Here is a 26705-nt window from a genome sequence, read left to right on the forward strand (position 1 = left end):
GCCCTCTCGGGTTTTCATCCTAAGCGAAGTATTTCTTGACTGCGTCGAGTTTAATGGGATGTGGCAGTTCAGGTCCGTCCATTTCAGCCAGGATAAGGGCTCCTCCGGAGAAAGCCTTTTTCACGACATAAGGTCCTTCCCAATTTGGCGTCCATTTTCCTCGGAAATCTTTCTGGACTGGCCAAATTCTTTTTAGCACTAGATCCCTTCACGGAATATTCTCGGGCGCACCTTTTGTCATGTGCTCGGATCATTCGTTTCTGATAGATTTGACCATGATGAATGGCTTTCAGTCTTTTTCATCTATCAGATTAAGCTGATCATATCTGGATTGTGCCCACTCTGCATCATCCAGTTTGACTTCTGACAAGACCCTGAGAGACGGAATCTCGACTTCAATGGGTAGCACTGCTTCCATTCCATAGGCTAGTGAAAATGGAGTTGCCCCAGTCGAAGTTCGTACCGAGGTTCGATAAGCGAACAAAGCAAAAGGCAACTTCTCATGCCAGTCTTTGTAAGTTTCAGTGTTTTCTCCACTATCTTCTTAATATTTTGTTTGCTGCTTCTACTGCTCCGTTCATCTTTGGTCTGTAAGCAGTGGAATTGTGATGTTTTATGTTGAACTGTTCGCAAGAAGCACTCATCATCTTGTTGTTCAAGTTTGTTGCGTTATCGGTGATAATCCTTTCAGGTAGACCATACCGACATATAATTTCTTTCTTCAGAAACTTGCAAATAGTGGATTGAGTGACACTGGCGTATGACGCAGCCTCTACCCATTTCGTGAAATAGTCAATTGCTACGAGAATGAAACGGTGACCATTCGAAGCCTTCGGATGGATTTGCCCGATAACGTCCATGCCCCACACAGAAAAAGGCGATGGTGACGTCATTACATGAAGCGGATGGGGTGGAACATTTATCTTGTCTTCATAAATCTGACATTTATGACATCTCCTAGCATAGTTGATGCAATCGCTTTCTAGTGTGGACCAAAAATATCCGCATCTCATTATTTGTCTTGACATCATATGCCCATTTGCATGTGCTCCACAAACTCCATCATGTACTTCTTCCACTATCATTTTTGCCTCTTCAGCATTGACGCACCTTAACAGAACTTGGTTATGGCTTTTCTTGTATAAAACCTCTCTGTCAAGGACGTATCCAGCTGCCAACCTTCTAAGGGTTCTCTTCTCGATTTCAGTGGTTTTTTCTGGATAACTCCGATGCTTGATATACTGCAGAATGTCGTAGTACCAAGGCTTAGTGTCTTTCACTCCTTCAATTTGGTAACAATGAGCTGGGTACTCATATGACTGCATGTTAATTGGCATCATTTCAGACTCCCCGCCAGCCTTGAATGTGGCTGCCAAGGTAGCTAAAGCGTCAGCCATTTGATTTTCTTCTCTAGGCACGTAGTGGAAGGTGACTTCGTCGAACTCTTCGAGCAGATCCAACACTAGTTTTCGGTACTCTAACAGCTTTATATCCTTGGTTTCCCACTCTCCTCGGAGCTGATAGATTACTAAGGCTGAGTCTCCATACACCCGCAAAGTCTTATATTTTGCCCAGTGCAGCCCGAATTCCTAAGACACAGGCTTCATATTCTGCCATGTTATTGGTACAATCAAAGTTCAGTCTGCTGGTAAATGGGTAGTGACTCCCTTCTGGGGAGACTAGGATTGCCCCGATGCCATGTCCTAGTGCATTTGATGCCCCATCGAAGTGCATTCTCCAGGAACTGTCCGTTGAAATGCTTGCTTCCTCTAAAGATATGGCCATTAAGTCTTCGTCTGGGAAATCAAAGTCCAGCGGCTCATAGCTCTCATCAGTTCTGCTTGCCAAAAAATCGGATATGGCGCTGCCTTTTACCGCTTTTTGGCTCACGTATTCGATGTCAAATTCAGACAAAAGCATCTGCCATCGGGCTAACCTTCCGGATAGAGCAGGTACACCCATCATGTATTTTAGTGGGTCTAACTTGGAAATCAGCCAAGTGGTGTGATACAACATGTATTGTCGAAGTCTTTTTGTAGCCCAGACCAGGGCACAACAAACCTTCTCAATAGGAGGATATCGGACCTCGCAATCGGTGAACTTCTTGCTTAAGTAATAAATGGCTCTTTCCTTCTTCCCAGACTCGTCGTGTTGACCCAGGACACACCCCATGGAGCTCTCGAATATGGAGAGATACAAAAACAGAGGTTTTCTTGGGATAGGGGACATCAGGACAGGAGCGTGGGACATGTACTCTTTTACCTTCTCAAATGCAATTTGACAGTTTTCATCCCATGTTCCAGGGCTATTTTTTCGGAGAAGGCGAAAGATCGGATCACACTTGTCAGTTAGCTGAGATATAAATCGGGCTATGTAATTCAATCTTCCTAAAAAACCTCGGACCTCCTTTTGTGTTCGCGGCGGAGGTAGACTCTGGATGGCCTTAACCTTATCAGGATCAACCTCAATGCCTTTTCTGCTGACTATAAAGCCTAATAGTTTCCCGGATGTCACCCCGAAGGTACACTTGCTAGGGTTCAGTCGTAACCGGAATTTCCTCAATCTTTGGAAGAGCTTTCTCAGATTCTCGACATGTTCATTCTCGGTCTGTGCCTTGACAATCATGTCGTCGACATAAACCTCGATCTCTTGGTGCATCATGTCATGGAACAAGGTCACCATAGCTCTTTGATATGTTGCCCCAGCATTCTTTAATCCGAAAGGCATCACTTTGTAACAGAAAGTTCCCCACATTGTGACGAAAGTGGTCTTCTCTATGTCTTCGGGATGCATCTTGATCTGATTGTACCCCGAAAATCCATCCATGAACGAAAAGTATGCTTCCCGGCGTATTGTCCACCAGAGTGTCTATGTGTGGCAGAGGAAAGTTGTCATTAGGACTTGCCTTGTTAAGGTCCCGATAATCGACACACATGCGTACTTTCCCGTCCTTCTTCGGCACAGGTACTATGTTGGCCACTCACTCCGGGTATTTGGCTACTTGGAGAAAACCAGCATCAAATTGCTTCTTGACTTCTTCCTTGATCTTAAGGAGCATTTCTGGTCGCATTCTTCTCAGTTTTTGCTGCACAGGTTTGAATTCTGGTTTGATTGGCAGTTTGTGAACTACCATATCTGTGTCTAGTCCCGGCATGTCTTGATATGACCAAGCGAACACATCTCCGTACTCCTGAAGTAAGACTATCAGGTTTTTTCTTGCTTCAGTCGAAAGAGTTGTGCCGATTTTAACCTCCTTTCGATCTTCCTCAGTGCCCAAATTTAAGATTACGATCGCCTCCTCATGTGGCAGTATTTGCTTTCCTTCTTTTTCTATCATTCTCAACAATTCGGTAGGCAAGTTGTACTCCTCTTGATTATCGCATTCATCAAATTCCCCAAGACAAATGGTTGATTCAAAATCCACCTCTGGATCAGGATCATCAGTGCCCGCATTATCGTTATCTGGGAACCTGAAAGGAAGAAGATATGAATGTGTGAGAGGATAATATCCCACACGGAACGGTCAAGAACTAACTTTGAGAGTAACTGGAAATGAAGTACTGGAATGAAGGAGATAGAGAATGAATTCAAAAATAAAAGAAAGGTTTGTTTGCCATGGAAAAGAAAAATGCATCTTTTATTAAACTTAAACCAAATGTTTATTTACCCTTACAAAAGATCACCTATTGCCCTGGGTATAGGCAAATAGGGATAGTTCGAATATTACTCTGAAAGATTCTTGTAAACCACAGGTAGTTCTTCCACCGACCAACTGCTAGGTACAAACCCATGTAGCAGAGGGCATATCCTGGATCTATCTCCGTTGTCAAAATCTTCTGTGGTCACGGCATTAACATTCAGATCTTTCAGAGCCGTTTCTAACTCGAATATGGTGGTCTCAAACACATAACCACCTGACTTGAATGTTGTGAAAAGCGGCGGAATGTCATGGGCTTCCATTGAAATTTGTTCCCAGTCAATCTGGCCAATCTTCTCTCCCGGTTCTTTTGGATCTCCTTTCTCTTTTCATGATAACTGAGCTGAAAACCGAGCCCAAATTGGTCTAAATTTGAGATAGGAAGGACAGGATTGATCATCCCTTGCAAATATTTCCCAAAACCTTTCCCGGTTCTGGCGTCTTGGCCCAGGGTTTGCTTGATCTCATCCTTGTGCTTTAGAGAGTCGAGGTCTTGGGATTCTCTTTCCTTCCGCCACGAATGTGGCATTCACAAACTCCAAGGCGGAACGAACATTCTACTGCTTCCTCGTCTACTTCGATGTATGGAGCCTTGGTCACGCTTGCCACGATATCTTCCTCAGCATTGATAATTACTAAGGCCCCGTCAATGACAATTTAACTTTCTGGTGCACGTGGAGGGTACTGCACCTGCTTGATGAATCCACGGCCTTCCCAAAAGACATCTATAGGACGGCATGATATCCCTCACAAGGAACTCAACATCATAGGTGGCTGGTCCGATGTCAATGGTACCGCGATCTTTCCGATTACCTCTCTTTTGGTCCCATCAAATGCTCTGACCACATTCTGACAAGCTCTCATATGAGAGGTATCTATTGGTAGCCTCTTCAATGTAATCGAGGCATCACGTTCAGGGCTGAACCATTATCGATTAAGACACTTGGTAAAGCGTGCCCCTTACAGTAGGTAGTAATGTGTAACGCCTTCGTTCGGCCTCTTCCTCCCGATGGAATCTCATCATCTGAAAACGAGATGAGATTATCAGCTTGAATATTGTTCACCATCGATTTATCTTGCTGACTGGTATGTCTGTGGCACGAACGTTTGATTAAGGACATTCACAACGCTTCTCGGTGTGCTTCCGAGCTTAAAAATAGTGCTAGCATTGAAGTACGTGTAGGTAGGTTGTGGAGCTGTTCTACAATGTTGTAACTCGCTGTGCTTCAGATCTTAGGAACTCTTTAGCTTCTTCCTCTTTATAGTTCATTGACAACTAGCACATCTTCTTTGAACGGCTCCAGTGGTCTTTGCCCCATCTTACTATTTCCTCCTCCGGAAGTATTCACCTGACACTCGTACTTCCACGCACTTGCCGATTGTCCTTATATGAAAAGGCCGAGGTGCGGTTACCATCTTCATTTTCTGTCGTATATGGATATGGTGCAAGAAGCCCTGCCTTCATCATTTGGCTCCATACCCAAGCCAAAGGAGATTTGATCTCTGAAACACTCGATTTAACTTTCCTGCCCCCTTCGGTAGTAACGACATTGATTCCTGTCTCCTGATGATTGGGCAAGGGATTCTGGGCGACGTTGGTGCTCCGGAGTTGAAAGTGATCCAATTCTTGTTACGCATTCGTTGCACAAGTCTCTTGAATGCGAGATAACTTTCAATCGAATGCCCCTGCACACCGCCATGGTATTCGCAGTGGGCGCTCTCGTCTACCATTTCGGGTAAGGGGGATTTATTGGATTCATAGGATAAGGCGACACTGCATGAGTGTCGAAGAGCTGTTGGTATAATTCTTTATACGTCATGGGAATGGGGTCAAACTGCTCCCTTTCCCTTTCTTCTTGGTTCTCTCTGGTTCTGTCTAGAAGTACCGGATGGTACAGCTGCTGTGGAATTCAAGCTTGAGATCGTAACCCCCTTGCTGACACTGTAGGTGTTTACATTGTTGATCTCTCGCTCTTTGCTCTTAATGGGGGGTTTTTTTACTGGAGTCTCCTCCCTCAATCTTTCCTTGTTTAATGGCCAAACTCGATCATTCACCGGCCATGACTAAATCTGAAAAACTTCCCGACGTGATTGCTACCAGTGCCCGAAGTAAGGTGCCTTCAAGGTCTGTACAAACATCTTCTTGTTTCCTTTTCATCCAAGGGTGGATGAACTTGCACAGATAAATCCCTCCATCTCTGTGCGTACTGTCGGAAACTCTCATTGTTTCTTCTCAGGCTTTGTAACATGACCGGTCTGGTCTCATATCGTTGATATGCTTATACTGCTCCAGAAAGACTTGGCTAAGTCTTTCCACGTCTTGATATGAGTTCGGCTAAGCTGGTTGTACCACCGAAATAGCTGAACCGGACAGGCTCTCCTGAAAACAATGGAGCATGAGTTGGTCATTCCCGCATATCCTGTCATCTTTCGACAGAACATAGTGATATGGGCTGAAGGGCTGTTCCCGTCGAACTTCTCAAACTCAGGAACTTTAAACTTTGGTGGAAGCACCAGTCTGGAACTAGGCTCAGCTCCATTGGTCCACTCCATAATCATGGTCTCCCTGGACCATCTTTATTTGATCTCTAATATTTTTATCTTTTTTCCATCTTTTTGGCTTTATCTTTTCATCAAAGTCTGGGACATGATTATCATCCGGATGATCATCAGGGATGATTGTAGAGAGTTTGTATCTTCAGCAGGTGCAACTTTCGCTTTGGACGAATGAGTCCCGGGTAGTGCTGCTTTCCCTTTAGTAGCAGATGCGTCCCCGGGTAATATTCGGGTGAGATAACCACTTGCGGGGTTGGTGGTATGGCCACCCCCTCGGAAGATATGCCCCCTGATGCACTAGCTTGCTGTAGACCGACAACTTGGCTACGCCGGGTAGTGCTGCTTTCCCTTTAGTAGCAGATGCGTCCCCGGGTAATATTTCGGGTGAGATAACCACTTGCGGGGTTGGTGGTATGGCCACCCCCTCGGAAGATATGCCCCCTGATGCACTAGCTTGCTGTAGACCCGACAACTTGGCTACGATTTGGTCGACCAAGGACTCCTGATTTTTCTTGATGGACTCAAGAGTACTTTCACTGTTCTGAGCCATCTTATCTTCTAGTTCCTTTTGAAGTCTTGCCATGTGCTCTTCGATCTTCTCCATTCTGGCTTCCATTTGTCTCTTTTTTGCTCGAGTATTGTGCGGGTGATGTGTATCTGATGCTTGTGGTGGTAAGCTCGGTGTCTGAGACATGTTCTGTTAGTTAATACGAATGTAAAAACATGGAAAAAATATAAAATAAACAGACATGAAATATAAAATGCAAGAAATGCAATGCATGATGTATGCAATTGGAGGCATTGATCCAGAAAAGTGTTCATTATTATAAATAACCCTTGTTCAGACAAAAATGTCTTATCTTTTAAGAGACATAAAACAGATTAAAGGTACATTTGGACTAAATCCTCTAGACCCCGAACAACTTCCAGTAGGTTGACAAGTCTTCTGCCTTCATCTGTCACTGGTTGAATGCCCTGTCGAACCACACCAGCTTCCTTTGCTAGGCCGTGAAGATGACGGGCTGCTTTTTGCACTTGATCCAGGAAATCTCGGATGGTTGCGTCTCGGGCCCTCACCCTTCGTTGTGCTTGTTCCCAACGGAAACGCCATTGTAATCCTCCGTCGAAAGGTACCATCTGAAGCTCGTTTGCTTGTCTCTTGAACCCATCTACAATAGCTTCTAACTCAGCTATTGTCTTGCCATCTTTCTCATGTTGTTTTTCTAAGTCAGCTACCCGAACTCTCAAGCGCTGGTTCTGATATTGACTATCTGCCAAGCGTCTTTGGGCAGTCTTCATTTGTTCTTTCCAAGATCTCTCATCAGGCCCCTCGAACTTTCTTTTCAGGCTATGAGCTTCGTCTTTCCAGTATTCAGAGGTTACCTTCAACTTGGAGTTATCCTTGACCTTATCTTGATACCCCTTTCTCAAGTCTTCGAGCTCAAACGGACTTTTTTGTTCTTTTTCCAATTTTTCTGCCCGATCTTTCTGAGAGTCAGCATCAAGCTTCCACTGATAACGTTCAGCTTCAAGTTCCTTTATCCTTTGCTTCAGCTCATTATTCACGGCTTCAAACTCGGTCTTGGCTATCTCGAGTTCAGAAGGGACATGCCTGAGATGTTCTTCCATGGTCCGGGTGTCATCACAGTCTGGCACAGGGATGTTGTCATTCTTTCTTAATCTTCGCCACTCTACATAATCCGGAGTGAGCATGCTTCTGGCAGCTACAACATCCATCCGGAATACTTTCCTCCACGAATCGGCTGCTTCTTTGATCATCTTCTTATAGCTGTCGCCGTGATACTCAAACTCTGACCTAGCCAACCCGCATGTTGCTGGGACAAACTGACGTGCTCCGTACTGTCTAAGTGCTAATAGCGGAGCATACCCGACTGCTCCCCAAAGTCCAAGTAAAGGTCACAGTGTCAGAGTCACCACATCGGAAAAGAACGTCACTGAGATATAGCCAGGGGGCTCTCCAGACAATATCTCGGTCCTGAAGATGCGTAAAGACCTTTATCCATTTTTCCTTCGAGGCGCCTTAGTGCCATTTTAGGGTGATAAATTCACCAAGAGGTGAATAGGTGGTGCTGAAACGGTGGTAGGCAACCCCGTTAGTCTTCCAGAAGTGGCTGTGAATCCAGACCTGAAGGAGCTGGATGCACCCGGTGAATCTTCCTCCGCCCATTCTTCGGCAATGGTTGAGAGATCGAAAGGTCTCGGCCAAGATGGCTGGTGCTGGGTTAACTCGTTTAGAAAGTTGCTCAAATAGTTCCACCACGGCAGCGTCAATGCACCCCAAAGATTTCGGAAAGATAATCAAACCGTACAGACCCAGTGCAAAAAGGTCTATAGTCTTCCACTCATCAGGGTGGTTTTTCATTAGTTGCTTTATGTGGATCCATTCAATTCCTTCTCCACTGCCTCTACGCTGAGTCCGATCGATTACCCATTTCTCATCTACTCCTGCAATTTTGGCCAGTGCATTCTTGAAGGGCTGGCTTTTGATGTGTTTAATGTAGGCTCGCTCAAGCTTGATGCTTTCACAATGCAGCAGTGTAGTGTATTCTTCGATGGTGGGCACCATGTCCTCTTGGTTAAAAGTGAAGCAACTATATCTTCGGGTTCCAGAATTGAACCATGGCTCTGATTAAGGGCTCATCAGTCTTAACATGAAGCAAGAGTGCAATGTCACCGTACCGTTGGCTGAACTTCTGTCTCCGATCATTCTTCCAACTGTCCCAGATATCTCGAAGCTCTTGTACATTGTTCTGTTTTAGGCTGATAGGGGTGTAGCGAACCAACTCTGACACATAGCTTCCTTGAAGACTGTCTCCCTTTTCACTTTGAGTCTTCTCGGACCATAGTCGTGCCTCAGCATTTTCAATCTCTTGTATTACAACACCTTTGTCCATGAATTCAGATTATTTGAGTTTTAATAAACACCTTTTTAGGGATCAATGGCCTCTTATTATGATGCAAATGCTAAAAACAAACACAAAGGCAAAAAGGTTAGTAAAATAGAGATAAAAAAAATAAATAAAAATAAATAAATGGTAAAGTAAAAACATAAGGACAAAAAAAATTAGGAAAGAAATGTCCTAGGTTTTGGAACGTGGTTTTGGGGTAGGCTCTATTTATTCAAAGTCTCCCGGTTTAGGTTCTAAAAACGGTACTCGAGTTCTCCTTGCTGACGCCCCCTTGGGCCGACCAGACCCTTAGTCCGAAACCCATCACAGGCTTGTGTGGACTAAGTTAAACTCGAGAGGACACATTCCCTTATGCCCATACGGAGAATAAATTCACACGAAGGCATAAAGTATATGAATCCCGAAGGCTACTTGCTAGGCCCATACGGTGAATAAATTCACACGAAGGCGTCGCTTTCACCCCCACTTAAAATGGGTTCGGAGCTCGGGTTTAGAGCCTTAGATGAAAATGTTTGGAAAGCTGAAATCATTAGAAAACGGTCAGTCCAACTATTTACTCGAAAAATATAATCAAAAATAAGTAATAAGGATCGAAATATTACCTTAAAATTTAAACTTACCCTTTTCGTTAAAAAGACAACTGGAAATTACCTTAGCCTGACTCACTTACCTGTGTCCCCAGCGGAGTCGCCAAGCTGTCGGAACCGTCTTTCGGGTGGGCCCCGGAATTGGGCTTCGACTTGAAAAATGTGGATTGGAGTCGCCACCGATCATTTATTTAAAAATAAATGGGTTGATCGGATACCCTATTTCTTACCTGATCTACCTCTTTCCAAAGATGTGTCGGGTTCGGGAGTCGGTTACGGTTAAGGAAGGATTAGCACCCTTGAACCGTCCTTTCGGTACTACGCACTTTCCAGTTGTCTTTGATTAAGAAAATTGCATTTTAAATTAAAAGGTAAAAAAGCGATCCCAAACTTACCTTTGACGAATTTAAATCATGCCTTTTAAAGAAAATCAGAAAATGTTAGATGAAAAGTAAGGAATAAATGAATAAAATAAATAAACTCAAGCAAGAAGGAAGATAGAATTAGTAAAAAAAAGCTAAGATAAATAAATAAATAAGATAATAAATTAATAAAATAAAAACAAATACATAATCAATAAATTAATAAAACAAATTAGAAAAACTAAGCGAAAGTAAAAAAATACAAATACAAACACAGAAAAAAAAATGGATAGAATAAAAAATAGTAATAAAATATGAAAGACTAAAAATGATAATATATATAACTATTAAGTAATAATAATAATAAATAGGAAAAAAACGCCACTCCACCGAAAATAGAAAAAGGGATACGAATTTAAAAAAAAGGATACAGATTTGAAAAAAGGATAAGGTTTGGTCAGCTAAAAGAAATGATAAAACGTGTTATACATATATATTAGAAACAATAAAATATGTATATGTATAGTTAAAATAAAATAAAACTAGAAAGCTAATGATTTAAAAGTTTATATATATATTAACGTATATAAAAGAAGAGAAATAAAATATAAATAAAAGAATAATAATAATATAAATAATAAAATCTTAAGAAAATATACATATAAATAAAATAAAACAAATAGATGAAAAATAACAATTAAAACTTAAATACATGGGACTGAATGAATGAAAACAGAAGTGTGTATCGATTTTAGGAGAAATTGGGGCGAATAGAAGAACTAAAAAACGGAGGACCAAAACTGTGGTTTACCCTATTATTACGGAAAAAACATGCGGATTTTTAGTATATCACTTAAAATTGTTTGTAAAAATCATCGTTCTCTTCTCAATAGCGAACCCCTCCCTTTCTCTCCATTCTCTCATCTGTTCTTAGGCAGAAGAACACTGGCCGTGAATTCCCAGAAAACGACCTTACGCCGCCTCGCCGGTCGCCGTTGGTCGGCGCTGGCTGCCGATCATCGGCGGCAAACCCTGAAAAATTAGTTTTTTGAAAGCCCCTCTCTCCCTCGAATCAAATCTCAAACCAGTTTTTTGAAATAGGCCTCGGGGGAGGGTAGATCCGAGATCAAAGTCTCAATCCCTCCCCTAAAAGTTCATCGGCCAAAAACATTTTTTTTTTGGGTTCGATCTGAACCAAAAGCGACGGATAAGCACACAAGCAAGGACCACTCGAGCAAGAAGGTAAGCAAAGATATACCTTTCTTTTATTTCCACTTCAAAAAAAAATTCTTACAAAAACGCCTTGGTTGCTTTGAGTTTCCTAGTATTTTCTGTTAACTCGTGTAATCCGAATCGTCTCCCCCTGTGTGTTCTATTTACAGGGGTTTATAGCCTAATATCTAGAGTTTGATCTCGCGTAGAACACTATATTGTGTTTGTTGTTTGCACGTTTGTTGGAGAGGCTCCACGTTCGTCGGGGTTGTTGCGTGAGAATCGGTGTGGACTTGTGAGGCAAGGGATGCGGCGCTCTCATGAAAGAAAACGGAAACCTAGCTGACTCCTATTGTGGACCGTTGGATCACATCTTGATCCAACGGTCAAGGCGCTTGGCGGCTGGGGCAGCAGATGTTTGAGTTTCTGGAAACCCTACCTAATTCGGGGCTTGGGCCACCTGTACTGGGCCTTCTGGGCTGTTGAAGACGGGCCATTTGTAAGGCCTGTTGTAGAGACCTGTTAAAAAAATGTAAATGTATTAGTTTAAAATAATAATATTGATATAATATATATATGTAATATATAATATATAAATATATGTTCTTTCGGTCAAGAAAAGTGTGTCTACACAATTACTGTAGTATTCACATCATATCGAGAAATAATTCCAGTAATACCCTAATTCAATCAATATTTTTTTCAAGAATCCTGCAATAACGAATCAGCCCAATAGTTTCATTTGCTATAAGTGAACAGTCCATAATTTGTCAATCTGGAGTGATTCCTATATATATATATAGTGTGTTGTTAATATATGTGTATTTATTTTTATAGTTCATTATAATATGATTTTAAAATATTTAAGTATTTTTATAGTAATTAAATTTAGAGAGTATTATATATATATATATATATATATATATATATATATATATAATATATATATATATAATATATATCTATATATTATGTTGTTAATTTATATATATTTATCCTAAAAATACTTTTTAATTTATCATTACTCACATAAGTTAATGGTTAAATACTAAGGGCATGTTTTTCTCCCAATCTCCATGGTTGAAACGTTGAAGATGTTGTTTTGAACTTCTTGGTCATGACTAGATACAGATATAACCTTTATAAGGGAGCTTGCAACGTAATTGTTGTTAAGTCTACGATCGACAAAACAAAACTGAGATCTAAGGAGTACGTAACCTTTTTCGTTAAACGATATCATGAACCGCACAACATGGGTAGTGTTAGAGGGGGGTGAATTTTTTTAATGATGATGAATTTATAAAATTTTAGAATGATAAAAATATATTATTAATTGAAAATATAGAAAAATATATCAAATATATGATAATTTAAAATTTTAAAAAACGATCGTCTCCATATGTCCCTTGATTCATCTATGTGTTTTACAATAACAATTAAATGTCAAGGTATGCTAACAAGATTTACCATGCATATTGATTAGTAAAAAAAACAAGAAATTAAAATATTTCTAAGATTATTAAACAAATTGAATTTAATAATTGAGATTAATAGTTTTAAATTAAAAATAATTTATTTGTTTTTTAATAAAAAATCTCATTTTCTATTGTTAATTTGAATTATTTATTTTCATTCAATCAGTAATCCTGAAAAATATAAAATATAAAAAATTTATATTGTATCAATGAATTCTACATTACATTTATAACATTTTTTTAAGAAATCATTAATTTTACTCAAAATAGAAAATATCTTAAATTACAATAAAAATTTATAATCATAATTGTAAATTAAGCATATAATTAGGACAATTTCCTATAACCATTAAAACAAAACTAGCAACTTAAGATTACATAAAGACCATACAAGGAAAGATTAAAATCTAACCAAGAAAACTCTAACAAAGAAAGATACTAACAGATCTGTAACACCCCCAACTCATACCCGACCCGGATATGAGTCAGAGATACTACATTGACTTTAAAACACACTCTTAATAAATAATAGTAAAATATTGGGACTTGTATTAAGAAAATACAATAATATACATACTGTAATATAAGTTTACAAAAATATTCAGAGCATACACAACTTAACTCTTTAATTACATGCCAACTGCTATTTACATAACAAAATAACCTACTGATAAGTTGCTTCTGATCTGATGGTTGCAGGAGTAATACTGTCAAGCTGCTTCACCTGTCTCTTCTATTTTCCTCGGATCCTACGTGTGAAACACTCACACGCTAAGTCATCGACTTAGTGAGGCAACAATAATAAGGCAATGTATTGTAATGAATATGTCAGGATCATATGAGATGAGATGCAAACATGTAACTAATCAATGTAGTATACTTTAACAATATCCATACCTGTAAGCGTATGACTGTAACATTCATTATTCAGTATTAATAAAGTTTATTGGCCCATGATAGCATATTGAGAACCTAAGGTATTTGAGTAATGTGAGGTTGTGCACTATGCTATCACCACAGCTCGTATAAATGCACCGAAGTGCCCGTAGAATTGCACGAAGTGCCCGTAGAATTGCACCGAAGTGCCCGTATAATTTGTCCATAAGGACCACGTAGAATCAAGACATACATGGGGTTCTTTCAAAGGATACATATGTCCTAAAGACCGAGTATACCCTCTACCCTTGGCATGCCACTATACCTAGTTCTCATCTACATAACATGGGCTTATACATTTCCCGTAGTTCATATCGCGTAGCATAGTATTCCATACCTTTAACATAGGCATATCATTTACATACTTTTATCACATAGTGCATAGAACTTTTCTGCATATTCATGTCATGTAATACATATAAGATGAATTCATGTCATGTAATACATTTAATACAAATTCATGTCATGTATCATAATAGGAATGTAATCATGTGTCAAATATGGAATCTAGACTTATCACAAGTCTAGAACTGAATATACTATTGTATTCATGCTATGCATATGCACTCACCTATACTTCTTTGCCTTTTCCTCGATCGATCCTACTTGTAGATTGTTCCCGAACTCGAGTAGGCTCGGTATCTACATAACATAATTTTTTTAAGATGATCATCAGACGTCTGTGTCTTGAAATTAAGCTTTAATAGCTTACTAATTAAAAGAATTAATAGCTTAGTCTTGCTTTCTTTTCTTCTTCTTCTTTTTCTCATGGGGGAATCGGTTCCCCCCCTGGGGTATCGATTCCCTTAAGCAATCTGGAATTCATATACGATGAGGGGTATCGGTTCCCCCCCTGGGGGTACCGATTCCCCTCTAGCATTCTGGAAATCATATTCGTTGAAGGGTATCGGTTCCCCTTGAATGGTACCGATTCCCCTAACCCAGAAATCCTATTTTTAGCCCGAAAATCATCTAATTTCAACTCAAACATACATATTTCAATCCCTTTACTACTCTTAGCTCTCATACACTTACTTAAACTAATTATTATCCATTAAATACCTCTAAAACTTAGAAATCTAATTCTCTATGTAGCATTTAAGAATCCAACTCAAATTCCAATATGTTCTAATTTGAATTCTAACCCCTCATACTTCTTAATTAACTTATTGACAAGTCAAAATTCTGATTCAAACATCAAAACCTCATCCATATCAAAATCTCATCTATAAACTCATTTTCCAAATCTATCTCTAAAACCCTAATCTTGTTGTTTTAATGTCATATAAGCTTTCCTTTAGTTTATATAACATCCAAGCTTTCATTTCCAATCATAAAACATCAAAGAAAACTATCAAGTTCATATTCTTACCTTAAATGCAAGCCCAACGTTGAGAGAAAGAAGAGAAGAAAATGAGGAAGAAGGGAGAAGAAATGGGAGGTTCTGGAATACACGTGTTCTCATATACCCCATAGCATTTTATTTAATTAAAATTCCCCTTGCAAATGACCATTTGGTCCTCACCTTAATCTCATATTTACCAACCTTTATTTTTAAACTATATAATTGTTCTACTTTAATCACCAAATGTTGAAACTTTGCAAATTAATCACTAACCCGGCATGGAGGATGTTACAAATCTCTCCCCCTTAAGAAAATTCGTCCTCGAATTTTCATTGCACGAACAAATGAGGGTATTGATGTCGCATATCCTCTTCACGCTCCCACGTTGCTTCTTCTACTCTGTGATTCCTCCACAACACTTTGACCAAAGGAATGGTCTTGTTCCTCAATGCTTAACTTCATGGGCTAAAATTTGAATCGGTTCTTCCTCATAAGTCAAGTCAGGACGAACCTCAATCTCTTCTGGCGTCACGATATGAGAAGGGTCAGATCTATATCTTCGAAGCATTGAAACGTGAAAAACATCATGTATCTTTCCATCTCAGGGGGTAAAACTAGCTGATATGCTACAGGTCCTACTCTCTTTACAATCTCATATGGTCCATAAACCGAGGACTCAATTTTCCTTTCCGACCAAATCTCAACACCTTCTTCCATGGAGACACTTTTAAAAACACCTTATCTCCAACTTGAAATTCAATTCTTTCCTTTTAAGATCAGAATAGGACTTTTGCCGATCAGAGGCCACTTTGAGGTTATGCTGAATTTCTCGAACTTTCTGTTCTACATCTTGAATTAAATCCGGACCAAGAACACTTCGGTCTTTGAGTTCATACCAATTTAATGGAGTACGACATTTTCTTCCATATAATGCTTCATAGGGAGCCATCTTGATACTCGAATGATAACTATTGTTGTAAGCGAACTCTGCCAGCGGTAAATACTTTTCCCATGATCCTTTAAATTCCATTACGCACGCTCTCACATGTCTTCCAATATCTGAATAGTTCTCTCTGATTGCCCATCAGTCTGAGGATGAAAAGCCGTACTAAAGTTTTAACGATCCCCAACGCTCCATGCAAGATTTCCAGAATCTAGAAGTGAATCGAGGGTCCCGATCAGAGACTATGGAAACAGGTACTCCATGCAATCTAATAACTTCTCTAATATACAGCTCTGCATACTTTTCCATAGAGAAATCCGTTCTAACAGGGAGGAAATGCGCTGACTTAGTTAATCGATCAACAATTACCAGATTGATTCTCTTTTGTTCGGAGTCAAGGGTAACCCCGAAACAAAATCCATCGTAACATTTTCCCACTTCCATTGAGGAATTAAAAGCGGTTGCAATAATCCTGATGGAACTTGATGTTCGGCTTTGACTTGTTGACATATCAAACATTTAGACACAAATTCTGTGATGTTTCGCTTCATCCCTGACCACCAAAATCGATCCTTCAAATCCATATACATCTTGGTTCCACCCGGGTGCATCGTTAACGGACTGCAATGAGCCTCTGTTAATATTTCTTTCTTCAAGTCTTCATTGTCAGGTATTACAATTCTTCCTTTACAATATATATTTCCATCTGACTTAATCTCAAAGTCTTTAATCTCTTGATTCTTTACTTGCTCAATTCTTTTCAAACACATTTCATCTTTACCTTGCAATTCTCCTATTCGTTCCAACCATGCTGTTTAAGGGTTAATTCTGCACAAAGACCACCGTCTCCCGTTAAAGATAATCTTGCATCCATAGCTCGTAAAGCTGCAAACGTCTTTCTACTCAGAGCATCTGCGACCACATTAGCCTTTCCGGGATGATAGTCAATTATCACATCGTAGTCCTTTAAGAACTCTACCCATCTACGGTGCCTCAATTCAATTCTTTTTGAGTCATCAGGTACTTCAGACTCTTATGATCCGTATATAAGTAACAACGTTCCCCATAAAGATAATGACGCCAAATCCTGAGAGCGAATACTACCGCAGCCATTTCTAAATCATGTGTGGGGTAATTCCTTTCATGTGTTTTCAACTGTCTCGATGCGTACGCTACCACTTTTCCTTCTTGCATAGTACACACCCCAACCCGTTATGGGATGCGTCACTGTATACTACAAAATTCTTGCCAGATTCCGGTTGAACCAATATCGGAGTTTCCGTCAGAATTCTCTTTAAAGCTTCGAAACTTTCTTGACATTCGGAAGTCCAAACAAATGGTACGTTCTTTCTCATTAGCTTTGTTAGAGGCAGCACAATCATCGAAAAATTCTTAACGAATCTTCGATAGTAACCGGCAAGTCCCAGAAAACTCCGAACTTCAGACACATTCTTAGGAACTTCCCAATCCATTATAGCTTTAACTTTCTGAGGGTCTACTCTAATCCCAACTGCCGAGATCACATGCCCCAGGAAATTACTTCCCTTAACCAGAACTCACATTTGGACAATTTGGCATACAACTTTTTATCTTTTAAAATTTGCAAGACGATCCTCAGATGTGTGCTATGCTCTTCATGGGATTTCGAGTACACCAGTATGTCATCAATAAAGACAACAACAAACTGGTCCAAGTAGGGCTGAAAAATCCTGTTCATAAGATCCATGAAAGCAGCAGGTGCATTCGTTACTCCGAATGGCATTACTATGAATTCATAATGACCATATCTCGTTCTGAAAGCTGTCTTCGGAGTATCTTTCTCCTGGATCTTCAATTGATGATACCCGAACGTAGATCGATCTTCGAAAATACCGAAGCTCCTTTTAGTTGATCAAACAAATCATCAATGCGCGGAAGGGGATACTTGTTCTTGATGGTCACCTTATTGAGCTGTCGATAGTCAATGCAAAGACGCATTGATCCATCCTTCTTTTTAACAAATAACACCGGAGCTCCCCAAGGCGATACACTTGGTTGGATAAATCCCTTCTCTAGCAATTCTTGTAATTGATGCTTTAACTCTTGCAATTCTTTCGGAGCCATTCGATAAGGTGCCATTGCAATCGGAGCTGTTCCCGGCATTATTTCTATTTGGAATTCTACCTCTCTATCCGGAGGTAATCCTGGCAATTCAGCAGGAAAAACATCAGGGAACTCTCGAACTATTGGAATTTCCTCTAACTTTTTCTCTTGAGCTCTTGAATCAATCACATTTGCCAGAAAACCCTGACATCCTTGTAGCAATAATTTCTTGGCAGACATCATTGATATTACATTTGCTAACGGATTAAACTTTTCACTGTTCACACTTATCTCTATTCCGTCTGGACTTTTCAGAGTTACCTTTTTCAATCTGCAACTAACATCTCCATAATACCGAAACAACCAATCCATTCCCAGAATCACTTCAAACTCGTCAAAGGGTAATTCCATCAGATTAGCAGGGAATTCAATTCCCTGAATCTTTATGGGACACCCCTTACAAACTTTATTCACCCGGCACTCTGGCCTAACGGAGTTGTTACTATATTCTCATTACTCGTAGCTTCTAAGGGAATCCCCAACTCCTTTACTAACTTACTTGTAATATAAGAATAATTAGAACCCGGATCAATCAGTACCAATACCAATTTATCATACAACTGAAAAGTACCTGCTATAATATCAGGGTCATCACGGTCTTCACTTGTCTTTAGGTTGTATACTCGAGCAGTGGATCGAACTTCAGGTTGAGCAGAGAATTCAGACGGGTTCCTTCCTCTGCCTCTTCCTCGGCCTCTTTGTGAAAAAGAACCAGCTCTTCCAGATGGTGCCGGCTCCCCAACCATCAAGGGACAGTCCCGGACAAAATGTCCAGCATCCCCGCATCGAAAACAAGTCCCAGCTGCCATACGACACTCCCCATAATGATTTTTCCCGCAGTGCTCACAATGTTTCCTTTGACCCGGAGTAGATCTCCCAGCACCAGATTCTACTGACTGCGTCTGTCTAGGTCTTGCCTGACTTGCTCCCCTAGCAGACGATGCAACTGATTCTGATCTAATTTGTGATCGAAATCCCGAGTCTCTTCCCCTTTTTGTTGGTGTTGAACCAGAATAAGTAGTCGTCCTTTTTGATGTCTGAACCCTTGAGTCCCCAAATCTTTCATTCTGAGCCCTTTCAAGAGCTTTTGCACGATTGATCACCTCCTGGAACGAGGACAAGTTTAATACTATCAACATTTCCTTAAGCCTAGGGCGCAAGCCCTCCACGAACCATTCGCAAGCATCTTTCTCAGTAGGCACAAGCTCGGCTGCAAACCTGCTCACTTATTAAACTCACATTCGTACTCATACACAGAGCGGCTCATCTGCTTCAAACTCATAAATTCCTGCTTCATTTGGCGGATAAACTGATCCCCAATGTACTTGCTTTTAAATTCTTCTAAAACAAAGACCAAGTCAACTGGTCGGTTGACATCCTCATGGTGACATTCGTCCACCATATCCTCGCCTGACCCCTTAGTAAAGACACAGCTCCATCTAATTTCTCCACTTCGGAACAGTGGAGACCATCTAACATGATTTTCAAATCATTCAACCAAAGATCCGCTGACACCGGACCTTCATCAGCTTCTCCCTTAAACTCGGGAGCTCCTAAACTTCTCAATTCTTTTGCTACATTAATTCGTGGAGTTAGTGGAGCAGGAGGTTGAAGACGCGTCAGAATAGCGTCTAACGTTCTGAAGAACGTATCTTGATCTTGCACAGGCACTCCTTGAGATGCCTGTTCTTCACCTTGCCTGGCCAGGGCAGGTGAATTACTGCTTTCAGCATGTCTATCTTCTTCCGCTTCACTTCGGGAGCTATTATGTCCGGACATCTAATAAGAATATACACATTGTTCTATTAGCAAAACAGCATACTCATACTATACCAGATCAGAAGTTATCACCATTTGTTGGCATGTATTCCATTTAAAGACTCCATAGACTCTGGTTTATGCCTAGAATCGGCTAAACCATAGCTCTGATACCATTAAATGTAACACCCCCAACTCATACCCGACCCGGATATGAGTCAGAGATACTACATTGACTTTAAAACACACTCTTAATAAATAATAGTAAAATATTGGGACTTGTATTAAGAAAATACAATAATATACATACTGTAATATAAGTTTACAAAAATATTCAGAGCATACACAACTTAACTCTTTAATTACATGCCAACTGCTATTTACATAACAAAATAACCTACTGATAAGTTGCTTCTGATCTGATGGTTGCAGGAGTAATACTGTCAAGCTGCTTCACCTGTCTCTTCTATTTTCCTCGGATCCTACGTGTGAAACACTCACACGCTAAGTCATCGACTTAGTGAGGCAACAATAATAAGGCAATGTATTGTAATGAATATGTCAGGATCATATGAGATGAGATGCAAACATGTAACTAATCAATGTAGTATACTTTAACAATATCCATACCTGTAAGCGTATGACTGTAACATTCATTATTCAGTATTAATAAGTTTATTGGCCCATGATAGCATATTGAGAACCTAAGGTATTTGAGTAATGTGAGGTTGTGCACTATGCTGTCACCACAGCTCGTATAAATGCACCGAAGTGCCCGTAGAATTGCACCGAAGTGCCCGTAGAATTGCACCGAAGTGCCCGTAGAATTTTGTCCATAAGGACCACGTAGAATCCTTTAAGAATCATATACATATACTATGGATCAAGTATGTGTCTTTCAAGACTTCACACAGGTTCCAAAGGATATACATATGTCCTAAAGAACCGAGTATACCCTCTACCCTTGGCATGCCAACTATACCTATAGTTCTCATCTACATAACATGGGCTTATACATTTCCCGTAGTTCATATCGCGTAGACATAGTATTTCCATACCTTTAACACATAGGCATATCATTTACATACTTTTATCACATAGTGCATAGAACTTTTCTGCATATTCATGTCATGTAATACATATAAGATGAATTCATGTCATGTAATACATTTAATACAAATTCATGTCATGTATCATAATATGGAATGTAATCATGTGTCAAAATATGGAATCTAGACTTATCACAAGTCTAGAACTGAATATACTACTGTATTCATGCTATGCATATGCACTCACCTATACTTCTTTGCCTTTTCCTCGATCGATCCTACTTGTAGATTGTTCCCGAACTCGAGTAGGCTCGGTATCTACATAAACATAATTTTTTTAAGATGATCATCAGACGTCTGTGTCTTGAAATTTAAGCTTTAATAGCTTACTAATTAAAAGAATTAATAGCTTAGTCTTGCTTTCTTTTCTTTCTTCTTCTTTTTCTCATGGGGGAATCGGTTCCCCCCCCTGGGGTATCGATTCCCCTTAAGCAATCTGGAATTCATATACGATGAGGGGTATCGGTTCCCCCCCTGGGGGTACCGATTCCCCTCTAGCATTCTGGAAATCATATTCGTTGAAGGGGTATCGGTTCCCCTTGAATGGGTACCGATTCCCCTAACCCAGAAATCCTATTTTTAGCCCGAAAATCATCTAATTTCAACTCAAACATACATATTTCAATCCCTTTACTACTCTTAGCTCTCATACACTTACTTAAACTAATTATTATCCATTAAATACCTCTAAAACTTAGAAATCTAATTCTCTATGTAGCATTTAAGAATCCAACTCAAATTCCAATATGTTCTAATTTGAATTCTAACCCCTCATACTTCTTAATTAACTTATTGACAAGTCAAAATTCTGATTCAAACATCAAAACCTCATCCATATCAAAATCTCATCTATAAACTCATTTTCCAAATCTATCTCTAAAACCCTAATCTTGTTGTTTTAATGTCATATAAGCTTTCCTTTAGTTTATATAACATCCAAGCTTTCATTTCCAATCATAAAACATCAAAGAAACTATCAAGTTCAGATTCTTACCTTAAATGCAAGCCCAACGTTGAGAGAAAGAAGAGAAGAAAATGAGGAAGAAGGGAGAAGAAATGGGAGGTTCTGGAATACACGTGTTCTCATATACCCCATAGCATTTTATTTAATTAAAAATTCCCCTTGCAAATGACCATTTGGTCCTCACCTTAATCTCATATTTACCAACCTTTATTTTTAAACTATATAATTGTTCTACTTTAATCACCAAATGTTGAAACTTTGCAAATTAATCACTAACCCGGCATGGAGGATGTTACAAGATCTGATCGCATCAACAAACCAATCAAAAAAGGGGATCAACATATTAAAAGACCGCCAAAAAACCACAAATCAGACTCAAGCGACGTGAAAAGGTATCGACGAACGCATAACGGGTATCCAAATCAAATCCGAGGGTCCAAAGTAGAGAATATCAACAATATAAAAGATAAGCATCATCTTGATCGGTCGTTACGATGTTGAATCAACCCTTAGAAAAGTATAAGTGAAAACAACAACCAAACGGTCGAAAAACGTGTAAAAAGACAGAAGAAAATGTGTCATACAGGCAGACTTATTGAAACTAAAAAACGAAAGAAAATAAAGATATAATATAAGAAAATAAAATGACAATAAAATACCGACGATCAAAAACTAACACTAAAATTGATGCCATTGTCGATCAATAAAGACAAAAGAAAAAGAGATGAACAGCTTGATAGAAAATCAGGAGAGTTATAACATTTATTTATATATTACTCATTCTTCATTATGAAATTTACTATTTTCTATGTATTCATAAATACATGCTTTAATCAAGAAGACAAATTATTAGCACCAAAATGTATTTTGATATTTGTTTCTTTCATATTCATCTGATATTTTTATTATTAAATAATCAATACAAAAAAGCATACTACTAAAAAGAGGGATGGATTTATTTGACTCCAAAATAAATCATTATGATTGGGTTTTATTGGCCCAATATTTGTTTTACCATTGGATTTATTTGACTCCAAAATATGTTGGCGACAAACAAACATGTAGTGTTTATATTTCTGCATTGAAAACAAGCCCCCGGCGAGGATCGAACTCGCGACCTCTCGCTTACGAAGCAAACGCACTACCACTATGCTACAGGCAAGCGTTAAATTTCCTCAAAATAAATTTTTTGAAAAAAAATAAAGAACTGATAACAAAGCAAATCTTATTTCCTTCATTCAAATTTCAAACTATTAATCAATTCAAAAAAAAAAATTAAAAACTATTAATGCTGGGGACCTTAGAGATGGTATGTCTCGGTATATCTAAATAATAAAAATATTTTATTTATTGATTCTTAGGGAGGCCATGGATTTTGAATGTTGTTTTTCCATCTTATAACATATGCAATGAAAGTGAAAACTTACCTTCTCATTGGGTGTAATATTGTATATATTGTTTGGTTTACTCAATCAAATAATTTTCTAGATTACATGCACAAACATCTATTACAAAATTCAATTATCATGAAAATCATTATTATATTATATATAAAAAAAGTTAAAGTTAACATGGTTACAAAAAAATCATTTTTTATATTAATTTTTTTTTGGTGAGAGGAATATTGGATTTCACATTTGGAGGTAAAAAATGAATGAATTTAAAATTTTGGGTCCAACAATCATCGACGGTGACAGTCTACGGTGATTGTGATGGAAATTGAAGGTGACCAGAGACGATGATGAGTGGCATCCAACGATGTGAACTTTAACTTGATTCAAGGGCCAAATCGATATTTTATATAAACTTTATGTATTAAATTAGTATTTTATATAAATTTTAAGTTCAAATTAGCATTATGTCTAAAATTTATGAATCAAGTTAAAATTTAATTACTTTTACTAACGTGACATGTCAGCAAAAAAGCTGAAGTTCACAGCCCATTAATCAAAATAAGACGGATCAAAAACAAAAATGACCAAAACCAAAATTTGCAAAACTGGTGGCAAAAATCAAACAAGCCAAAAGTATAAGGGACCACCAAGGTTTATTACCCGTAAAATATTCATAACCAATAAAAATATGACATGGTAAAATAAATATAAAAATAGATGACTTTAATGAGCAATTCATAGAATAGAGGTTATATAACTGTAAATAAAATATAAGAACTTATTTAAACAAAGTGTGATAGCTTAAGGGCTTTTATAATATATTAGCATAAATCATAATAATAGATGGGCTTTGCATGTCCACTGTCGTCATTTGGCCCATGATTAGAAAGTTGGTCAATTTTAATATGAAAATAGAATAACCTGACCTCCACCGCCGGCGGCAATCATAACGCCCCTTTTCTCTGTTCGATCCCATTTTATTTCTTTGATTAAAAGTTCTTTTTCGCTTACGTTTTAATAATTAGGAATGACGGGAAGTGCTTTAATTAAGCTGAGACCATGGCAGCAGGCGGCGGTTGCGGTAGGTTCGGCGATGGGTGCGTTACTCGATCCACGGAGGGCAGTTTTAATAGCTGCTCTAGGGGAAACAACTGGAAAGCCTGCTTTTGAAAAGGTTCTAGCAAGAATGAAAAGAAGCCCCGAAGGCAGAGTTAGTCTCTCTATTACTCGTATCCTATGCATTTACGCCTTAAATTTCACGATATGAAATCATTTGAAATAGCCGATTTTATGACTCCATATATATACTTGATCAATTTTGCATTGTGATGGATTTTGTTTGAGAATTCATAATGTTGAATTAGAAAAAAAAATTATGGATTGTAGGAATTGTTTAAGATGCCTTCAATGCAGAATCTTTATGTTTTAGGCATTGGACTTGCAAAGCTATGCTTTGAGATATATGATTTAAAGAGATAATCATAATAGCCTTGGAATCTGGTCATGGAAAATGGTAATTTTAATCAGTGTTTCAGATTAAAAGCTAATCCATGGATGTGATCAATGTGATATATTTTGCTTAATTATCCTTGGAATTTAGTGAGAAATTCTAGATTCATAGTCACAGCTTAGGATTTATGCTATGGGCGAACTTATAAAATTTTAGGAGGGTTATGATGAAAACATACTATTAATAGAAAATACAAATAAAATATCTAAAGTATATGATAATTTGAAATTTTTAAGGGGTTACTGCCTCCTACTTCCCCCTCGGTCCATCCCTGTGCATAGATACTCTCTTTCTTTTTTGGTTTTTGAGTAATGACTCTCAGAACTAAACAAAAAAACGGGAATAAAGACTGCATACAGTCAAATTTACTGGCTTAGTGAAGTTAGTAGTATCCTTATGTTGACATCATTTCTAAGGACTGCAATTCCTTTCTTTTTATGTACATGGTATATTTGTTCCTTTTACCTATTCTTTTCCTAATTGTTAATTTATATAATAGAGCCTTTCGTTAATGTCTTGTGGTATATTGCTGTGTTTTGCCCCATATGCAAATTCCATGTCCAATTTGGAAATTCAGAGCTTTAGCTTCCGTTTTTTTTTTTTTTTTTGATAAAACTTAAGCTTCTGATTTCATTTTAGGGAATTCGGAGTTTACTTGTGATATTAATCCATTGCATTCTTTTCTGGTCAGTAAGCTGCTTGATGGTTCAAGCGCATTGTTTTTATTGGTCATCCTCATCCACATTGTTCTGTCCATGTTCGACTCATATTTAAGCTGGCATGAATGACATCTTGTAGCTTTCACCCACCGAGTTTATGTAACAGGCAGTGCTCCTTGAACGGCCACGTGTTATATCTGCAAATGTAGGTCATGCATGGGACCTACCGGATAGCACTTTTGGTGCTGCATATGCAAGGTTCATGGGATCCAGGAATTTTTCGCCCGATGACAGGCCACCAGTGCGGTTCATGGACACAGATGAACTTGCATACGTGGCTATGCGGGCTCGCGAGGTGCATGACTTCTGGCATACCCTTTTCGGCCTTCCTACCAACTTGATTGGCGAATCTGCATTGAAGGTTATCGAGTTTGAGCAAATGCATCTCCCAATGTGCTTTCTTTCAGTTGTGGGGGGGACATCAAGGTTTAACCAGAAACAAAGAACATTGTTCTTCCAGCATTATTTCCCATGGGCTGTCAAGGCTGGTTTTCAGTGTACCGATCTCATGTGCGTATATTACGAGCAGCACTTTCATGAAGATTTGGAGGATGTTCGAAGGAAATGGGGGATAATTCCAGCTCCTACTGCCCCTAAATAATGTATTAGGCAAGAACCACTCGCGTAGTAGCAGGTTTGATATCCTAGCAGCACTTTTCCCTCCACCCCCAAGTTTTCTTTCCTGAATATATCCACTAACTGCAATTTTCTGGACTATCTAAGCACTTAATGGTATCAGAATAAAAAAACTTCACCATGTACAATTTTCCATCGGTATTTGTCATGAAAATATGTTGCTGCTTCTATTTTTGAAAGCAGATGATAGATTTCGTGGCTATAAAAAATTCTCATGTAAAACATTAATTTTTTTGCTTCCAACTGCAAAATTATTCTTTTTTGGGATGCAGTGCTCTGCTTTTGAATTGGAGAGCGTTTTGGAAGTTAAAAGTATTTGTTTAGAAACAACATTCCACAGCACTCGCGTCTTATATCAGGCAAGTTTTTGCTACGACACTGGGCGATGCACGGCTGACTGCAAACCTAGCCTACACTATTTTGCTTGCTG

The 26705-nt window shown here is 38.9% G+C and overlaps 1 protein-coding gene and 1 non-coding gene across 2 annotated transcripts; one reads left to right on the forward strand and one right to left on the reverse strand.

Moving 5' to 3' along the window:
• Positions 1-23106: 23106 nt before the first annotated feature.
• TRNAT-CGU lies at positions 23107-23180 on the reverse strand. Its single transcript has one exon. It is a non-coding gene; the product is annotated as a tRNA-Thr (tRNA).
• Positions 23181-24363: 1183 nt separating this feature from the next.
• LOC120163015 (ubiquinone biosynthesis protein COQ4 homolog, mitochondrial-like) lies at positions 24364-26396 on the forward strand. The gene is made up of 2 exons (XM_039173051.1): positions 24364-24620; positions 25746-26396. Exons 1-2 carry the CDS (start codon positions 24438-24440, stop codon positions 26238-26240), a joined length of 678 nt encoding a protein of 225 aa, XP_039028982.1. The 5' UTR covers positions 24364-24437; the 3' UTR covers positions 26241-26396.
• The last annotated feature ends 309 nt before the right edge of the window (positions 26397-26705 follow it).

The sequence above is a fragment of the Hibiscus syriacus genome, unplaced genomic scaffold (genome assembly GCF_006381635.1).
Source record: "Hibiscus syriacus cultivar Baekdansim isolate YM2019G1 unplaced genomic scaffold, ASM638163v2 tig00111427_pilon, whole genome shotgun sequence".
Lineage (NCBI taxonomy): Eukaryota > Viridiplantae > Streptophyta > Magnoliopsida > Malvales > Malvaceae > Hibiscus > Hibiscus syriacus.